The sequence below is a fragment of the Sander vitreus genome, chromosome 1 (genome assembly GCF_031162955.1).
Source record: "Sander vitreus isolate 19-12246 chromosome 1, sanVit1, whole genome shotgun sequence".
NCBI lineage: Eukaryota > Metazoa > Chordata > Actinopteri > Perciformes > Percidae > Sander > Sander vitreus.
The window spans coordinates 6,172,046-6,188,621 of NC_135855.1; the positions used below are offsets into that span (position 1 = coordinate 6,172,046).

A 16,576-nucleotide genomic window follows, 5' to 3' on the forward strand; every position below is an offset into this window, starting at 1 on the left:
TTTACCCATGCAACAATTTTGTTTTGTGGTGTGTAATGAGCATTACGGCCTCACTATGCATTCCAATGAGTTTATTTTGTAAAAGTCTCATCCATAAACAGCAAAAACAGTTTACAGTAAATTACAAACCTTGAAAATGCAAAACATGTTCCAAATACAAGCATAACAAAGATGTGAAGGAAATAAAACAAAAAAAAGCATGAGTTTTACATATAGAAGGTCTTAATCAGCCAAAATAAATAGGTCAATATAACAACAGCGGGAGCAAAGTAAAGGCAACTGGTACAGAGTTAAAAGACAGAGTAGTCTGGTGTCATCTTATCCATCTAAGTAAACTCTAAACAAGGGACAATGATACGTTTGAGAGTTCAAAATGCCTTATCACACTGTATGTTGTTCACAATGTTTCAGATGATAAACATTTTCAAAGCTCTCAGTTTCCTTAAAAAGTGAATGTGGTTCAGTTTACTGTCAGGTTTAGACGTCAAAACAAGGCAACAGAAGGAAAAAAAAAAAGTGGATTATGTATTCTTTTTTTCCCTCCAGGTCTATCACATACCAACAAATATCTGATTTGAAACTAAGAACCAATGGACACTTTCATATAAGAATGATCTGGAGTAAAACAGCAGAGCATGCCACTTTATAAAGCTTTGAAATATACAGTGATCTATTTCACAGATACACAGAAGAACAGATGTATCACTTCTCCATAAAAAGATGAGCTGTTACCTAGAGCAGTCCGAGTAGAATAGTGGTCCTATATTCTACAACAAAAGTCAAAAATATACAGATATAGATAGTTTCGAGTTACAATGTGTAACCCAGTTGTGCACAACACTTCATACATTTATCTATGTATTTCCATTCGTCTTTTTCTGGTTACATAAAAGAGTAACATATATGGGGATGGGATAATGTCTGACAGTTACTGAATGTTCCATAAGCCCCTCCCATAACTATCCTCGTAAAAAAAAAGAAGAAAGAAGCAATTTCAAGCTACAACTAGAGTGATCAGTACACTGCAATATCCAACATATATCATAGATGGTAGGAGAGTATATAATATGGAGGTCTTATCAAATGCATTTGTACACAGTGGCAGGTGATTATGAGTGATACAATACGGATAGGTACAGTATGCACGGGCCAGTATAAATACCGATTGATGGCTATCTACACTATGTGTGATTATGAAGCACTAGGAAGAACACAAGCCACTCCAACCCACTGTTTCATCCAGGGGCAGAGCCAGATGTTGGAAACATTCGGGACTCAGCCTAAACCCAGCGGGGTCCGGGGGGCATGTTTCGAGGAGATTTGTTTTTCTATTTATGGCAGCTATATGCACTATTTTTCACGCCATTTGAGAGAATAGAATGACTAAAAATCTGTACATCAGAGATGTAAAGAGAGGCAAATATTGTCATGTTAATACTTTTTAAGTTAGGTTACATAACGTAGGTAGGGTAGGAATTTGGCGTAAACACCATTCCTAATCTTTGAACCCATTTGGAGTAGAGTTACAAAATGAATGGCGATATTTCCCCAGTAATAGAACTTCGGCTGCATTGATTTGCCGGTCCAGTCAGAGAGACTGAGGGGGAAATGACACAAAGTTATTTTACAACCCTAAAAAATTTGGGGATAACATTCGTGGCTGGAGGCTAAATAGGACATGTGCTGCAGTTACATGATTGTATTATGCTGCGTTCATGTGGTGTCATGTGTGAGTTTCATATGTGTCATCAACGTGGTGGGCAAAACTAGATTTTTTTTTTTTTTTTACATTAATTCACATATTTGATATCAACTTTTGCTCAAATATTATTTCTAATATGGTATTAACATCATTTTCCATCATTGTCCATAAAGAGTGACCTAGACTAGTTTATTAAAGGTGCAGTAGGTAAGACTTATAAAACTAACTTTCTGTCATATTTGCTGAAACTGACCCCATGTTCGAGTAGAACTACATGAAGCAGGTCATTTAAAATAAATCCGGCTCCTCTGGCTCCACCTACAGCCTGTAGTGCGATTTGCAAATCGCACTACAGGCCCGGGGGGGGGTCTAACTGTGTGTCAATCACTGCTCATGCACACGCATTCATTCTCCCTTGTGGGGGGAGGGGCTTAGGAGACCGTTTTGGGCTTTAGCGGAAAATGGGGAGGGACTGAGAAGTTGTTGATGTTCAAATTTTAAGGCTAAGTCCTGGATCTTCGCAATCCTACCTACGGCACCTTTAAGGTTAATACGGTATTTAACCCTTAAAAACAAACCAGGTGCATTAGCTGAAGCAATATGAGCTATGAGTAGAGATGTTCAGGACAGACCTGCCTCCTCAGTGGAGGGTTTGTCACAAAGTCTTCAAGTTATTATGTCAACTTGAAGCATCTACATTCTGGTAATCGTGCTGTTTTCCATTACATTTTCAGCTCTTTAAGTGCCAATTCCTTTATTTATTTCGAATTCATTAACCATAGTGTCAGCCTAAACCTGAAGAAGCTGTGTTACTAACACAGTACAAACATGTACATCTTGGATCTCTCTCTGTTACCCTAATACCCACTTGTATATTCAACTGCTCACGCAACATAAAATACAGTTCTGCTCATTCTCAAGCCCAAACACATTCAAATGGTAGTATTTAGCATGCTGAAATATTACCTCTTCACCGGACTTAGGTACTGTCTAATTGTGATTTTCCATTGTGACTTGGCAGCGAGTGCATATTGTTTTCCCTTCTGTATGAAATCATACAATTAACGATTCCTATTAATGTTTTCGTTTATATTCGGGACAATTTAGCCAACAACTCCCGATTGCTGATGAAGACTGTGAGATGCAGTTGATAGTTCTGGAAAAAGCTAGCAAGCAGACCTTGAGTAAAGATTATTTTGACATGATGTTAAATGATTGTTTTGGTCCGCCAGGATGATCAGAAATAAGTCAAACAGACGGATATTTTACTGCTATGTATGCCAGTGAAGCAACAGGTTTAGTTCTACTCTTGTAGTTATTAAAAGAGGCAAAGGGAGCCACGCACACCACTTACCAATTACTTAACAAATCATGAACCTATGAAAGGGGTATAACTTTCAAATTCAAGCATTTTGTTATTGTGATTGGGCTATTATTAATCTAACGCTTTGGCTACATTGCACGCATAACGTGTGCGGAATGTACACCGGATTGGATTTGCCGCGTGATGTATCTTTTAACTGGCTACACCTGCAGCGCGCACACCGCGTATGGTTGTGTGAGTCACAGGCGAGAGCTTTTGCTTTGGGATTGTTATTGTTTCGTCAATTTTTGGTTTTGTGATAACGCCAATCTACTGTCAGCTATTATCAAAGGACACACTTGACAGGTAACAAGAAATAGAAACAGAAGCTCTCAAAACCAAACTGCCAATACACTCATTGGTAGATTAATTTAAAGCTTTAGTGCATACGTTTTTGATATTAATGAACGTCCGTTACATTCAAGCCATTGCCAAATGAGTTGCTACAAAGCTAATTAAGACTATCAGCTCCACACAACTCTCTCTGTATTTCTCAGTATGGCTATGTTCAGAAGACTGTGTCGTCCGGTGACTTTCCCACACAGAAACTCAAGCGAAGTTAAAGGGGCGCTATGCAGTTTTGGCCATTTCTTCGCTTTTTGCTCGAAGGTTTCTCTATAGAGCTCCCCCTACAGCTTCAGAATAGATATTTAGCAGCTCCTATGTTTACTTGTGTCTGACGCCTCGTTCGGTCAGTCTGCCATTTCCTCTTTCTCTGTTCTTCCAACAATGCTTTCCTAGCTTTCTGCTTCTTTTTTGCCAGCTTGACGATAGTGTGAAAAACTCCATCACTACCTTGTTAGCCGGTTCCTGAATGGGCGTATGTGTGCAGTGCCGTGAAACAATTCGTTACATCGCGAGACCTGATATCACGCGATACTTCTTGACGCTGAGGCCGCCAGCTCGCCGGCTGAAAGTTGCAAGGGTGTTTTTTCCGCTCGCAAGCGCTAGGGGGGAGCGAGATGACCACCAGTCAACTCGAAAAAAAGTCATAAAACCATTCTAATGACGCCGAAGCTGTTCAGTTAAGGTAAATTAAGCTAAAACTGCATAGTTCCCCTTTAATTACCTCTTCTGAAGAGTCCATCATGTTTTTTTAATCCTCCGTGTCCTCCTTGGCTACTAGCAACTGTGTGGAGGAGGGGTGGGGGGGTGGGGTGGCTGTGCGCAATCACGGAAGGCTTGGATCATGTGGACGCGCCTACAGTTTTGTTGTCATTACTTAGAATTCCTCATGGGGGCGACAGAAACGACGCACTATAGCTTTAAAAGACATAAAGACACTTTATGATCCATTTCTGTGTATAAGGGCAGCAACACCTGACGTAAAAAATATAAATAGACTATCCTATTTTTACGCTTGTAGAGCGGATCTCAGCGACGCATACGCACCACATACAAGCTGCTCTCATGCGCGGCGTAGCCCGATTTGATTGATTATAGTGGAAGCGTAGTGTAGGAGCATACTTCACGCGTGCAATGTAGCTGGCCTGTAAGCCTAGCAGAGAAAAAAGGCTCCATATAAACACAACGCCTAATTGTTGCCAATAGAACATGATAAAAGTCAAGTCAAGTACGTAATGCCCCTTTAAATGTCCTAAACTTCACGTTGATGAAAACTATATAAACTCCCAAGCATTCAGAGTCACCGGGTAAACATGATTAACCATCTTAATCTGTCTATTCAAGAGAGTTCAAGATGACAAAGGGCTTTGCTTTGATTTCTGATACGGCCCTTGCCATTAAGTTCAGGCGCTGAAGAAAAAGAAAAACTGTGTGACATAATGCCCAGTTATACCCTGGCACCCAGATACCATTATCAGTATGGGTGCACCTTTTTTTTTCTTTTTTTTTTATAAAAACACATACTTGAAGTCCAACACCGAAGCGGAGGTGAAGATGGCAGCCAGTAGATGGTGCTGATGAGAAATCGTGTCGTAGGTTCACCTTTCCCCCGTCACAGCTACAAAGAACCATTTCCCTTTCATGCTTTCTTTTCTTCGCCTAATGTTCTTCTATGAGCAGCTGCTTCTGGGGGACACCACAATAGAGAAACACAGTCATTATTAGCATTGTTGTTGGTAGCATTAGCCCTATGAAATCAAGTCCAATGTTGACCAAAGGGGAAATCTAAAATACAATCTAAAATAATACTGTAACTGTGTTAAGAGTGGAAAGCATAACAGTGATATTAGTAACTACAGTGATTGACCAATAGTAAGGTTATCAGAAATGAATCAAAATGTTGTGGTTTAAATATATTAACACCTAAAGTTGTTCTGGTAACCATGTTAGCAAACAGTGGCTTTTTTTAAAGATCCAGAAGACACAGAGCAACATTATCATTCATTTGGACTCGTGTTTGTGTCCACCTTATGAATCTCAGTCCAATATCCACTCTCTTTAAGCTCTTGTATGCTCTCCGACTCCTGAGAAAAATATCTGGTTTCTAACAAATTCGGAAAAATATGGGAGCCATTTTTCTATTTAGATGAGAGACTCATGCTGCGTTCCAGGCAACCCGTACCTCGTGTTTTCACAACCTTCTACCCGTGAAAGTGCCCTGGAACGGCAGTCAAACCTGTAACTTACTACTAGTGAACTCGTACCAGATCATCGTACTCCCAGTTACAGTTTTTGACGTCTCACACACACATAAACAACAATGGCGACCCCTGTTGATGCTGTACAGACGCCGGTGATTAACAGTGAGAAATAAAAATAAATAGACATAAATAGACAACATAAAGTAATTCCACACATTGTAAAACAATACACATACGATTGTGTACTACTAGCTACAGGTTATGTTTATTAAAAGCCCAATATATGTCGCCGACTAGAAATTGCTAGTATCAGCTAGCGCTAGCTAACATCAACGTTAGCTAGAAGGGTTTGTGGTGACTTTGCCTGGAACGCTACCAAGTCGTGAGTCGTGACTTGAAGTTGTAACCTACGGGCTAAAAATTGTGTCTGGAACGCAGCATAACCCCCATTCTCCACTGGGCGCATCTGTGCTGCGTTCCGGTTTTGTTCCGTCCTCCGCCACGCGTCATACCACACCGGGAGCGTCTCATAAACCGAGCGTCTTGCTACCCGACTCGCAGATTATATTGTCTCTACAAGTACTTTACAGAACAATCACATGTTTATTATGCTAGTATCTACCTTCCACTCCAAGCACTCCTGCAGTTAAACTCCAGGCCTTCTCCTTTCTGAAGTTATTTTAATAAAAAAGATCTGTGATGTCTGTTATGTTTTTCCACCTCCAAGATTAATCTCTCGTCGTCCGTGGTGTGTTTCGGTAAATTGACTGGATAATCTTGCTGTTTCACTTCCTGCCCGGCTGTGTGAACACCCCTTGGGTCGCGTGAAAATAGACCTGGCGTGTAACGTTAGCAAAGCGGAGCGGGGAGCCGCTTCATGCGCGCTTCTGGGATGCGCTTCTGGAACGCAGAGCAGACGCGCCCGGTGGAATATTGGGTTAATGTTGTGTCCGGAATCGCATGCTTGGCACTATATACTAAACATGTATACTATGGTTCAACATACGTTTGTGTGAATCAACAGTAGTGTGTATATTTTAGGACGCACTAAGCTGTATTTTTCAAAGTCACTTTCTGAGAGCCTCCTTGTCGGTTGGAGACATGCAACCATGGTAACCCCTGCCGACCTCAGCTCTAGCGGCAGATAAATTACTGAAAAAGTTAGGCAACTAGACCAACAGTCGCAGGTGACAAAACCACGGATTTTAAATATGTTAAAATGTAAAAATGCATATTCGCGTCTTATCATGATCCTTTTTTAATATATACATATGTGCTCTTCCAAAATTGATTCATGTTATGTTATTATTACCTACTTTCCTTTTGTTATTATCCGTAGTGTCATGTTTGTTTAGTCTTCTTTGTCTCTATGCAAAAAGGGAACTGGTTTGTATGCATAACTCTGAATGTAAATGGCAATTGTATGTCCCTGCAGAACTTAATAAACAAAGTAGGAAAGAAATATGTATCTGTCTCTCTAAAGGAGCTGTGGGCTGGCAGCAGGCCCCTTTCAGACAGCCTTATTCTAGCCACACTGACTTTAAGCCTCACCAGGGGACACGCAGCTCACGCATTAGCTGTCCCAGAGGCTAGTGGATTTTGCTTTCATTTTTATCCACAGTTGAAGTTTAAAGCTTTAGTGCGTAACTTTTTTATATTAATGCACGCCCGTTACATTCAAGCCATTGCCAAATGAGCTGATACAAAGCTAATTAAGACTATCCACACAACTCTTTCTATATTTCTCGGTATGGCTATGTTCAGAAGATTGTGGCGTCCGGCGACCAATAGATAATGACCTCTTCTGAAGAGTCCATCGTGTTTGTTTAATCCTCCGTGTCCTCCTTGGCTACTAGCAACAGCGCGGAGGAGCGGTGGGAGGGTGCGCGATCATGGAAGGCTTGTATCATGTGGACAGTGTTGTTGTCATTACTTAGATTTCCTCATGGGGGCGACAGAAACTACGCACTATAGCTTTAACATATAACAGTCGTGTGCTTTTGTTGATTTGCAGAAAAAACATTGAGCCGTCTATTTAAATTTGATTAAATGTAGGCTTTATTTAATTATTAATTTAATTAGTATTTTAATGATTTGACGATTATCGAGAGGTTCTACATATTTCTTGGCAAAAGTAGTAATAAAGTAAAATCCTTTACAAACACTACAGTGTCATACATAAGTGAGATGCCACTGCAGTACTGGCAGCTTGTTTACTCATGCCTACAAGGTGGATTAGTAACATTAGTGACAGAGATATGAACTCTCCTAGCCCCCCCGATTGGACTGGTGGTAAAACCCACACTGCTGCTCTCGCCTAGCACTAGCGAATGAGTAAGCACTATATCGATGGCGTTACATTTCCGGGATTGTTCCGGTGCCGCCGGAGGTCCCGCATTTTCGGCCGGATGTCCCTCACCTTCTGTTTTCTTTGTGTTGGCATTCTAATCTCCGGTCGATTCGGGAAATTACATTTTCTTTGTTTTGAGTAAAATTGACAGCGTTTTTATTTCCAGAGCTAGCCTCCCCACGTGTACACGTTCCACCAAAACAAGTTCCTTCCCGAGGCTATTTTGCAGAGTGGCTCCGTCTGGCGCATAGCGCCGCCCAAGACGATTGTGATTGGTTTAAAGAAATGCCAATAAACCAGAGCAAGTTTTTCTCCCATCTCAAAATGCTGTGTGGACTAGCCAGACCCTCCTCCGCAGCGCTGTGGAGGAAGGTCTGGCAATGCCAGACTAAGTAAGCACTTATTAATGATTAGAGTGCTAAATATGGTATCCCACCTTACTGTCGGTGGTATTTTGGATGATGTCGTTGTCGGGGTCTCCTCCCTCTAAGCCGCTCTTCTGGTCGTCATCTTTCCCATCCTTCTCCAGGTCATCCTCCCCAGATGAGATCCTCGACAGCTTGGAGGATTTCTGCCACAGACACACAGATAAGGACGCGGGAACACTTGCTGAGTGTCAAGAGTTTTTCATTTCTAACAGACAAACTTGGCTACTTTTTTTGTAGCAACGCATCATGATTTGCAGGGAAGAAACCAACACAGTTAGAAGTGGACAATAACTATACACAGTGTAAAGCAGGCTTAGATGACTAAAGCCCCTGACACACCAACCCGACGGCTGACCATCGGCAGGAAAGGCAGTCGGACTGATCAGTCGGCTCCCAGTCCGAAAAGTGCCTCGGAACACACCGAAGCGACGCCGTCTTGAGCGTACGTTCTGCGAGTGCGTAAGACGTAATACAAAAAATGAAAACCGGAAACGACGAACGCGTCACGTGGGTCTGGCTTCTCCAGCCGATAGTAATGGCGACTTGTTTGAAATACGATCTCTTATTTTACGAAAATAGTTCACTGAAACGTGTTTCTGAAAACATTTTAAGCGAGAAATAGGCCATGCAGTTGCTGAATCTGTCTTCATTTCAGATCGACAAAGAAGCGTTCGTCACTCATCCCGCTCGTTATTTCCGGGTTAGCACTCCACCAATCAGATTGGTCATTGAGTCCGACTGCACGCCCTCCGACCCAGCAAGTCAGGTCGGCCAAAAATGAAGGCCAACGTCCCCTCCGACAGACGACGGCACGGAATATACCGAACAGACTCGAGTCACCGACCTCGCCAGACTGTCCAACGGCCGATTATCGGGTTGGCGTGTCAGGGGCTTTAGTGGCCCTGTGGCAAGCAGTGCTTTTCTCATAATTTGATACATTCCTATTGTGGTCTGTGTGCTTGATCCCCGGTTCAAGCATCTTCAGTTCATCCACGTAGAGTAAAAGCGAGGCCGCCCAGAGCCATCTCAACACCGTGCTTGAAGAGGAGGAAGAGCGGCTTCGCAGCAACAGGTGAGTCATCTGAATGAAACAAGTCCGTCACCTTAATTGTTTTAAATTCTTTTCTATTTCTGAATTCTGGTAAACTTTGGTAAACGTAGTTATTCATGTTGTCCTAGGTGAGGGTGTCCAAAGTGAGGATGTGGATGATAGTGAGGGAGAGCCAGTAACGGGGGAAAAAGCTAGGCTCGAACAGGATTTTGAACAACTTTTCGGCCCACACTATCAAAGTGGAAGGAGAGCGGGGCATTATTCCACTGCAGACGAAGAGGTCCGCGACTAATGTGCAAACGCCGCAAATTCCCACCATGCAGGACCCGCTGCAGTGGTGGGCCCAGAACGCAGACAGTTTTTCCTGTTTGGCAAAGTTGTGCAAATGTTACCTGGCTGTCCCAGCCACCAGCACACCAGGCGAGAGGATTTTTTCCCCCCTTCTGGCTGGAAATACCATTACGCAACAGAGGCCGAGCCTTCATCCAGCCCACGTCGATGCAAACCAGGATTAAAAACCCAAAACTGTGACTGAAACTGTGACTGAGCAGGACTGTTGTAAAATGTTTGTTTAAAGCACTTGAATAAGAAATTCATGTTGTTTAGTTTAAAACAGTCTAAAGGAAAAAAACCTCACTATTTACATTATTTACAGTACTTGATTTACAGCTGATTTGTGAAAAGGTACACAACCTTATTTGTTTAACAGTGATTTAGTTTTACTGCGAACCGTCACAGGGAGTGCTTTTATTTTGAAGTAGCCTACACGGAAGTTGTCTGTTGTGTACTCTTGCTAGCGTACTGAGATGAACGTGAGACGCTAGATGCAAAACGTGTCCGTCAAGCTTAAGTTGTTCACTTTCTTGTTTGTAAAACTGCAACATATTGAACAGTAAATGTTCACAGTAAAAGACGAGCGTTTTTGGCCGTCATTCGAAGCCATTCCACTACAGGGACTGTGATGGTGACTTGGCATGCAGGCCCTTGCCTGTGTGTATTTTTCCTCCCCAGTTGTTTTCCGAAATTCAAAGTATTTTCTTTTGCACTTATATGGGAGACGTAGCATAACATTAGGTGTTATGTATAATGCAGCCGAGTTGCTGCTTGTTGTACTTGCTGTTCTGCATGAATTCTGTGCATTATCTGTCTGTTGTCAGTGAATGCAGATTGTTACAAAGCATTCCCTCCTCCTGTGATTTCATTAATGACTGAAAAAAATGACATCAATGACGTCATCGGCGACTGGTCGACATCGACTTGACTTTCGTCACATCAGAGTCCACTTTGAAAAATCTGAAGTCATGCAACCCCTTATGAGAACGGGCTGCCCACCCTGCACGCTGTTATTGCCTGGGGGTTGCACACTCGTGTGGGGCCCAAAGGCTCTTTGACCACGCCCATAAACGTCCTGCACTCACAAAAAAAGAAAAGAAAAAGAAATGAGGCAGAGGGCAGGGTCTCTGCAGATACAGACACCACCACACACTTCTAGTGGGTCATAATGACGACTGACAGGGATTACTTTTGTATTAGTCTCATACATTGTTTTTTAGTAATATAATGCATATTATACGTTTAATTAATTGTTATTCATATTTCATTCATAACAACTACTGTCTTTTATGTATGTGAACATATCTGAAAAATTTAAAAATGGTCACTTTTTACATGGTCACAAATGCATCAGAAGTCGCAGTCGCACAACATATCCAATAAAACCATGAAAATCATATATGCATTACAACTCCGTTTTAAAAATGTACCATTGGTCTGTGTGTGTGTGTGTGTGTGTGTGTGTGTGAGGGCGTGGGGTTGAAAACAACCAAATGATTGTTCCCCCCTCTCACCACCCCATAAACAGAGATCACATTTAATCTTTTCTCAGCTGAGGAGATTCCAGTTCCTTCATGTACCACACACACACACACACACACACACACACACACACACACACACACACACACACACACACACACACACACACACACACACACACACACACACACACACATCAGCAAACCGCTCCACAATAGTGCCACATTCCTTCGGATGCACCACATGTGCTGTGCGTAATGGAGCCCAGTTGCTAGGCAACTGTGGTTGCTAAGTGAGGAGCAGGATGCATGTGACTTTTTCAACCCGCTTCCATTTACAGCAGCAATGGCTTATGCACTAATACAGTAACACGCTGTGGCAGTGCTCTGCAGCACTCCATCCCTTCAAACCCTCAAAGCTTCTTTTTTTCAAAATAAAGGCAAGGTCAAACAGAAGTGGACGGCCTAATGAATACAGTAAGATCCCCTGGAACAGAGGTTGTTAAAGACATGTTTGGATGAATGAAATTGGGAGAAATGTCACACTGTGAAGCTACAGTCTAGTATTCAGCAGAAAAAACAAACAAAAGGAAACAGCCACGCTGCTCTATTTTCAACAAATCCTTAAGTGGAAGACGCAAACCCCTTTAATGACAATATTTTGTCCATGAACATCTAAGTATCCCTATACACTAATGAACTGCTTCTAGGTTTTATTTATCCCTCTGGGAATAATGAATACAGTATGTTGTACGATGAAGTTGGCCTTGCTTTATACTTTCCTCACTGTCAACAAATCCCATGAAAAAGAAACATTACCCAAACAGGAGGAAACCGTGTATTTGCCGGGGACCATGTTCAGTGGCAGATTATTTCACATTTGCGGCAAAATAAACTACAGTGCGTGTGTCCATGGTAGGGCTGGGTTAAAATAATCAATTCTCCAATTAAAATTGATCTTTGTTCGACTGATCTGGTTTCGATTCATACAATCCCAAAACCGATCTTTTAATATATGCCTTTTCACAATGGATGCAGTGAATTGACTCCCTCTTTGGGGGTCAGTTCTTAATGTAAACATGAACCTGGTGCAAATAAAAAACAAAAACAAAAAAAACAACATTTGAGGGTTGCTTCTTGCTTGTACAATTCACAGAATAGGTTCTCTGAGAATCTCTTTTATATCAAAGCTTAATTAGTCTTGTAGCTGAAATTTGGAATCGGGACCTTTGAAATCGGAATTGAATGGATTGGGGGAAACTCGCCGGCGATGCCCGGCCCTAGTTCATGGTAATGAAGGAACATGTCACCCAGTGCAAAGGTAAGGCAGGTTTTCAATCCTGCGTTCGAGGGTGGTCATTTGGAACAGGCATAAACAGCTTTGCCTTTTGAGATGCTCATACGACAAGTGTATGATCTAGTTGGTTTCAAGTATACGGGGTGAGGCCTTTAGAGAAGCCAGTGCCGGTATCAACCTGTTTGTACTTGATCGCATAGGTGTGGATTTTGGGGAGGGGGGTGCCAGGGGATATGTCCCCTGCACCCCCCCTGACCTCCTGACCCTGTAACTATGCCTTCAACTTCACAGCTGGATGATGCAATAGGTGTATCTGAGGATGGAATTTTCCATCAGTGCCACACATGACACACAGCTGATGACGTCTGGCTGGACTGTTCATGCCAGATTTCAAATATTTAAACGGGATGAAAGATCGTTTCTACATTCGTCAAATCTAGCCTCTCATTAATCGAACGTATCATTTTCAGGTTGGTCGTCATCAGTGGTAGAATGTAACTAAGTACATTTACTCAAGTACTGTACTTAGTTACTTAGTTACTGTACTTTACTTGAGTCTTTTCTTTTCCTGCCACTTTCTATACTTCTACTTCCGCTACATTTCGGAGAGAAATATTGTACTTTTAAACTCCACTACATTCATCTGACAGCTTTAGTAACTAGTTACTTTACACATTAAGGTTTCTGCACACAAAACTAATGTAGTTTATAAAATCTGATGTTTTATTATAAATTAAACTAGCCAACAATATAACGGCCTACAAGTCCAGCTGAGATGGTTAGACCATTAAACACACGAGTGTTTGGATCCTTTCCACTTTCTAAATTTTTGTTGTTGTTGCATTGAGTACTTTTTACTTTTAATACTTTAAATACATTTTCCTAATGATACTTAATTAACATTTTCAATGCAGGACTTCTACTTGTAACGGAGTATTTTTGCAGTGTGGTATTAGTACTTTTACTAAAGTAAAGGACCTGAATACTTCTTCCACCACACCTGAGCTCCTGTTTTAGTACCGTCCCCAGCTGAAGTAAAGTACCTTGGAGGTGGCTGTCTTTTTCCGTTTGGATCCGGTCTTGTCTCCCTTCAGCTTTTCCTTGTCATCTTCCTCCTCAACAGAGTCGCCCTCACTGCTGCCATCAGCAGCGTTTCCTCCCTCTTCTGTTTCTGACGAACTCTGTTGCTGGATGGCCTGTGTGCGAAAGACGCCTACCATTTTTTTTTCTTGCAAAACTAAAATGGCTAGTTCCACAGTAACTGACACTTGAAATGTGTAAATGTAAGACTGCAAGTTACGACAAATGAATCCATCTTTCTTTACTCAAACGCTGTCTGCTTTGAACAGTCCTTTTCATTTGTGTCTTACACTTTTTGGCGAGGCAACAATGTGGCTTTGTTGAGCATCGAGCCCGCCTGGCATCTCTGCTTCCCCCGCTCATGTTTTTTCCCACTGTTCTCCACATACACAATACACTGCCGACTGACCTGATAGCCTGTAAACTTGACTCCAGGGTTGTTCTCGATCTCCCACAGACCCTCATTGAAGCCTTTCCTCTTGTTGGACTTGCCAAATTTGTCTTTATACTCCTTGTAGGGCAGAAGATCCTTCGGGCCCAAGAATGCACTAAAGAAGAGGGGAAGACACATTTACTACTTATTAGGTTGCTTTCACACATGCCCTGTTTGGTCCGTTTAAAACCAACCCTGGAGTGTTTTGGTCTGATAGGCCGGTTGGTTTGGGGCTGGTGTGAAAGCTCATCTGAACTCTGGTGCGGATCAAACCAACAAACTCTGGTCCGCTTGAAAACGGTGGGTCTCGGCTCTCTTCCAAGTGAACTAGAGTTCAGTTTACTTCAGGTGAGAAAAACAAGAGCATTTACAGGCCAGCAGTTTCAACCTTACACACAATTTACGGACTTATATAAGATTTAAGGGATGCTAACTTTTAGATCCATAAGCTATTCCGAGCATGCACTGCTGGTCGTCCGTGTGACATCATCAGTCTGTGTGACATCATCATCTCTCTCTCCTTCACTCTCTGTCTGTCAGCTGCTCGACCGTCTCGATCGCGCGTGTTTACGGTGTTCGGTGCGTTTGACAAAGTGCAGTCAGTGCGAAAGCAAACTGAACCAAATAAAAAATGCAACAATGTTGCTACTTCATTAGGATCTTTGTACATAAAAGTTTTCAAATTTAAAAAATATAAAATGTTGCAGAAATAAATGAGCTGCTGAGCAACTTCGAACCCAAACACTATGAGTATTGAACTGTAATAACCTTTAGGAGGTAAAAACCCTAGCTGACCCCTTTTATTTAAAAAAAAGTGTTTGCTTACACAGAGGACTGACTATGTGTCTGTATACTCAGATTCATAGGCTTGTTCACTTATTATTTTATCATATATTTGCTGAACTAAATCAGGAAGCTTTTTTTTTTTTTTTACTGTACTGTTACTGAGAAAAAGGTACTTACGTTTCATGGGTCCCAAAAAAGAAGATGGGGTACTTGTTGGCAGGCGGTTTGACAGCTCCTTCTGGAAGCTCATCAATCTGAAGCACAGGGAGAGAGAATTACTGCATATTTATTATACTTCTCCTTTTTTTAGATTATGTTCAGATTACCAGTCATCTGTTAATGTATACCACAGTACCTCACTAATAATTTACTAGCCTACTATGGGTTATATTCCCTGTCATACATAGCCCACATATGCAATAAAGCATTGTATTTTAGTAGAGATGCTCATTTGTTGTAAGAGATTAGAAATGGAGCCTGCATAGTGGAAATCCACAGTCATAACATGATAGCCCATGTGCGCCATTGAATTTGAGGCCATACTCTGTCTGCTATAGTGTATTTAAACACATGACAACATTTGTTGCTAATGAGACGGTTGTATTGGTAGTAGTAGTTTTGAAACAGAGGCGCTAAGGGTTACCTAAGGTCAGCTACTGGCTCATTTATTCCATGGGTGACAGCTAAATGCAAACATTTAGGCTAATTAAAAACACAATGAACTAATTAGGCTAGTGGGAAAAAAAATAACATGCCAAAGTGCGTTACAACTCAAGCGATAGCTGAATGGAGCAGGAAACGTATTGGTGAAAAATGGAGCCCAATAAATGTTATTTTAAAATGTCTAAATTTTTACTCAACCTGGCGGAAAAGAAAGGCTTTTTAAAAGACGTTTTGGTCACCAGTAAGAGAAATACGCAGACCAAAATGTGGCTGTGGGCTGTGGAGTCAGCCCCAGCCGAGCTCGGGGCATAGTAGCATCCCTCCTATTACCCCAGCGAAGCAGCGGCTGTATTGTGTAAATCAACCCCGCCTCCCTGTGCTCCCAGCCCGGCCGCATCCTAGACTCACCCTCGCCGGCCAGTGCGGGTATCCCTTCATCTTAGCGAAAACCAAATCTCCTGCCTTGTATTCGCGCGGCCGTGGTCGAGCCATGTCGCTGGGTTAAAGACGGAGGAGACGACTTTATAATCCTTTGCAGTTCTCCCCGGGGCTCTTTAACGGAGGGCTAAATTATCGACCATCAATGTTTTTATATCAAGACTGCAGTTTACACGGAAATAAATAATTAAAAAAACGCGGAAAACGGGGCCTGGGAAAGGGCTATCCTCTTACGCACAAATTCAGGTGTAAGCGTTACCGAGAATGGCCTAAGTTGGAGTAGGGTACCTGTAAGAAACGCAAAGTCTCTCTCAATAGGACAAATCAAACTTCCGGTCATCGAAATAAAAGAAAAACTGACGCACATGCATTCAACCAAAATCCAAGGGAAGGGAACAGGGAAAGACAGGAGAAGAGAAGCAAGAGCAAGGAAAAGTATGGAAAAAAAGATGTTCTAGAAATGCTTTCATTTTGCTGTTAGGCTGTGTGTGTTATTTGAAGACATTACATGTTGCTCAACTTCTTCAATGTCTTTTGTATCATGAGATAAGGTGTCCCATTTTGTCAATGAAGGTGTCCCATTTTTGAAAAAGTGTTTTAGGACATATTGTGTTTGAGATGGAAC

General features: G+C 42.0%; 1 protein-coding gene across 3 annotated transcripts; it reads right to left on the bottom strand.

Annotated features, from left to right (window-relative positions):
- Positions 1–56: 56 nt before the first annotated feature.
- On the bottom strand, positions 57–16,232 carry hdgfl3 (HDGF like 3). 3 transcript variants are annotated; one of them, XM_078255260.1, is made up of 6 exons: positions 15,922–16,232; positions 15,028–15,104; positions 14,041–14,179; positions 13,595–13,747; positions 8,398–8,532; positions 57–5,090 (listed from the first exon to the last, which is right to left on the bottom strand). In XM_078255260.1, exons 1-6 carry the CDS (start codon positions 16,003–16,005, stop codon positions 5,070–5,072), a joined length of 609 nt encoding a protein of 202 aa, XP_078111386.1. In that variant the 5' UTR covers positions 16,006–16,232; the 3' UTR covers positions 57–5,069. The 3 variants fall into 3 exon arrangements, with proteins under 3 accessions (XP_078111386.1, XP_078111296.1, XP_078111212.1); XM_078255170.1 differs by having other exon boundaries at positions 57–5,093; XM_078255086.1 differs by having other exon boundaries at positions 57–5,096; positions 15,922–16,231.
- Between the last annotated feature and the right edge of the window lie 344 nt (positions 16,233–16,576).

What these genes read in the sequence shown, in the direction of transcription:
- hdgfl3 (XM_078255086.1), bottom strand. Translation starts at nt 16,005, where the DNA reads ATGGCTCGACCACGGCCGCGCGAATACAAGGCAGGAGATTTGGTTTTC. An exon ending in TCAAGTTTACAGGCTATCAG is followed by an intron (nt 13,748 to 14,040) that starts GTCAGTCGGCAG and finishes TTTCGCACACAG; the next exon opens with GCCATCCAGCAACAGAGTTC. An exon ending in AAAAGACAGCCACCTCCAAG is followed by an intron (nt 8,533 to 13,594) that starts GTACTTTACTTC and finishes TGTCTGTGGCAG; the next exon opens with AAATCCTCCAAGCTGTCGAG.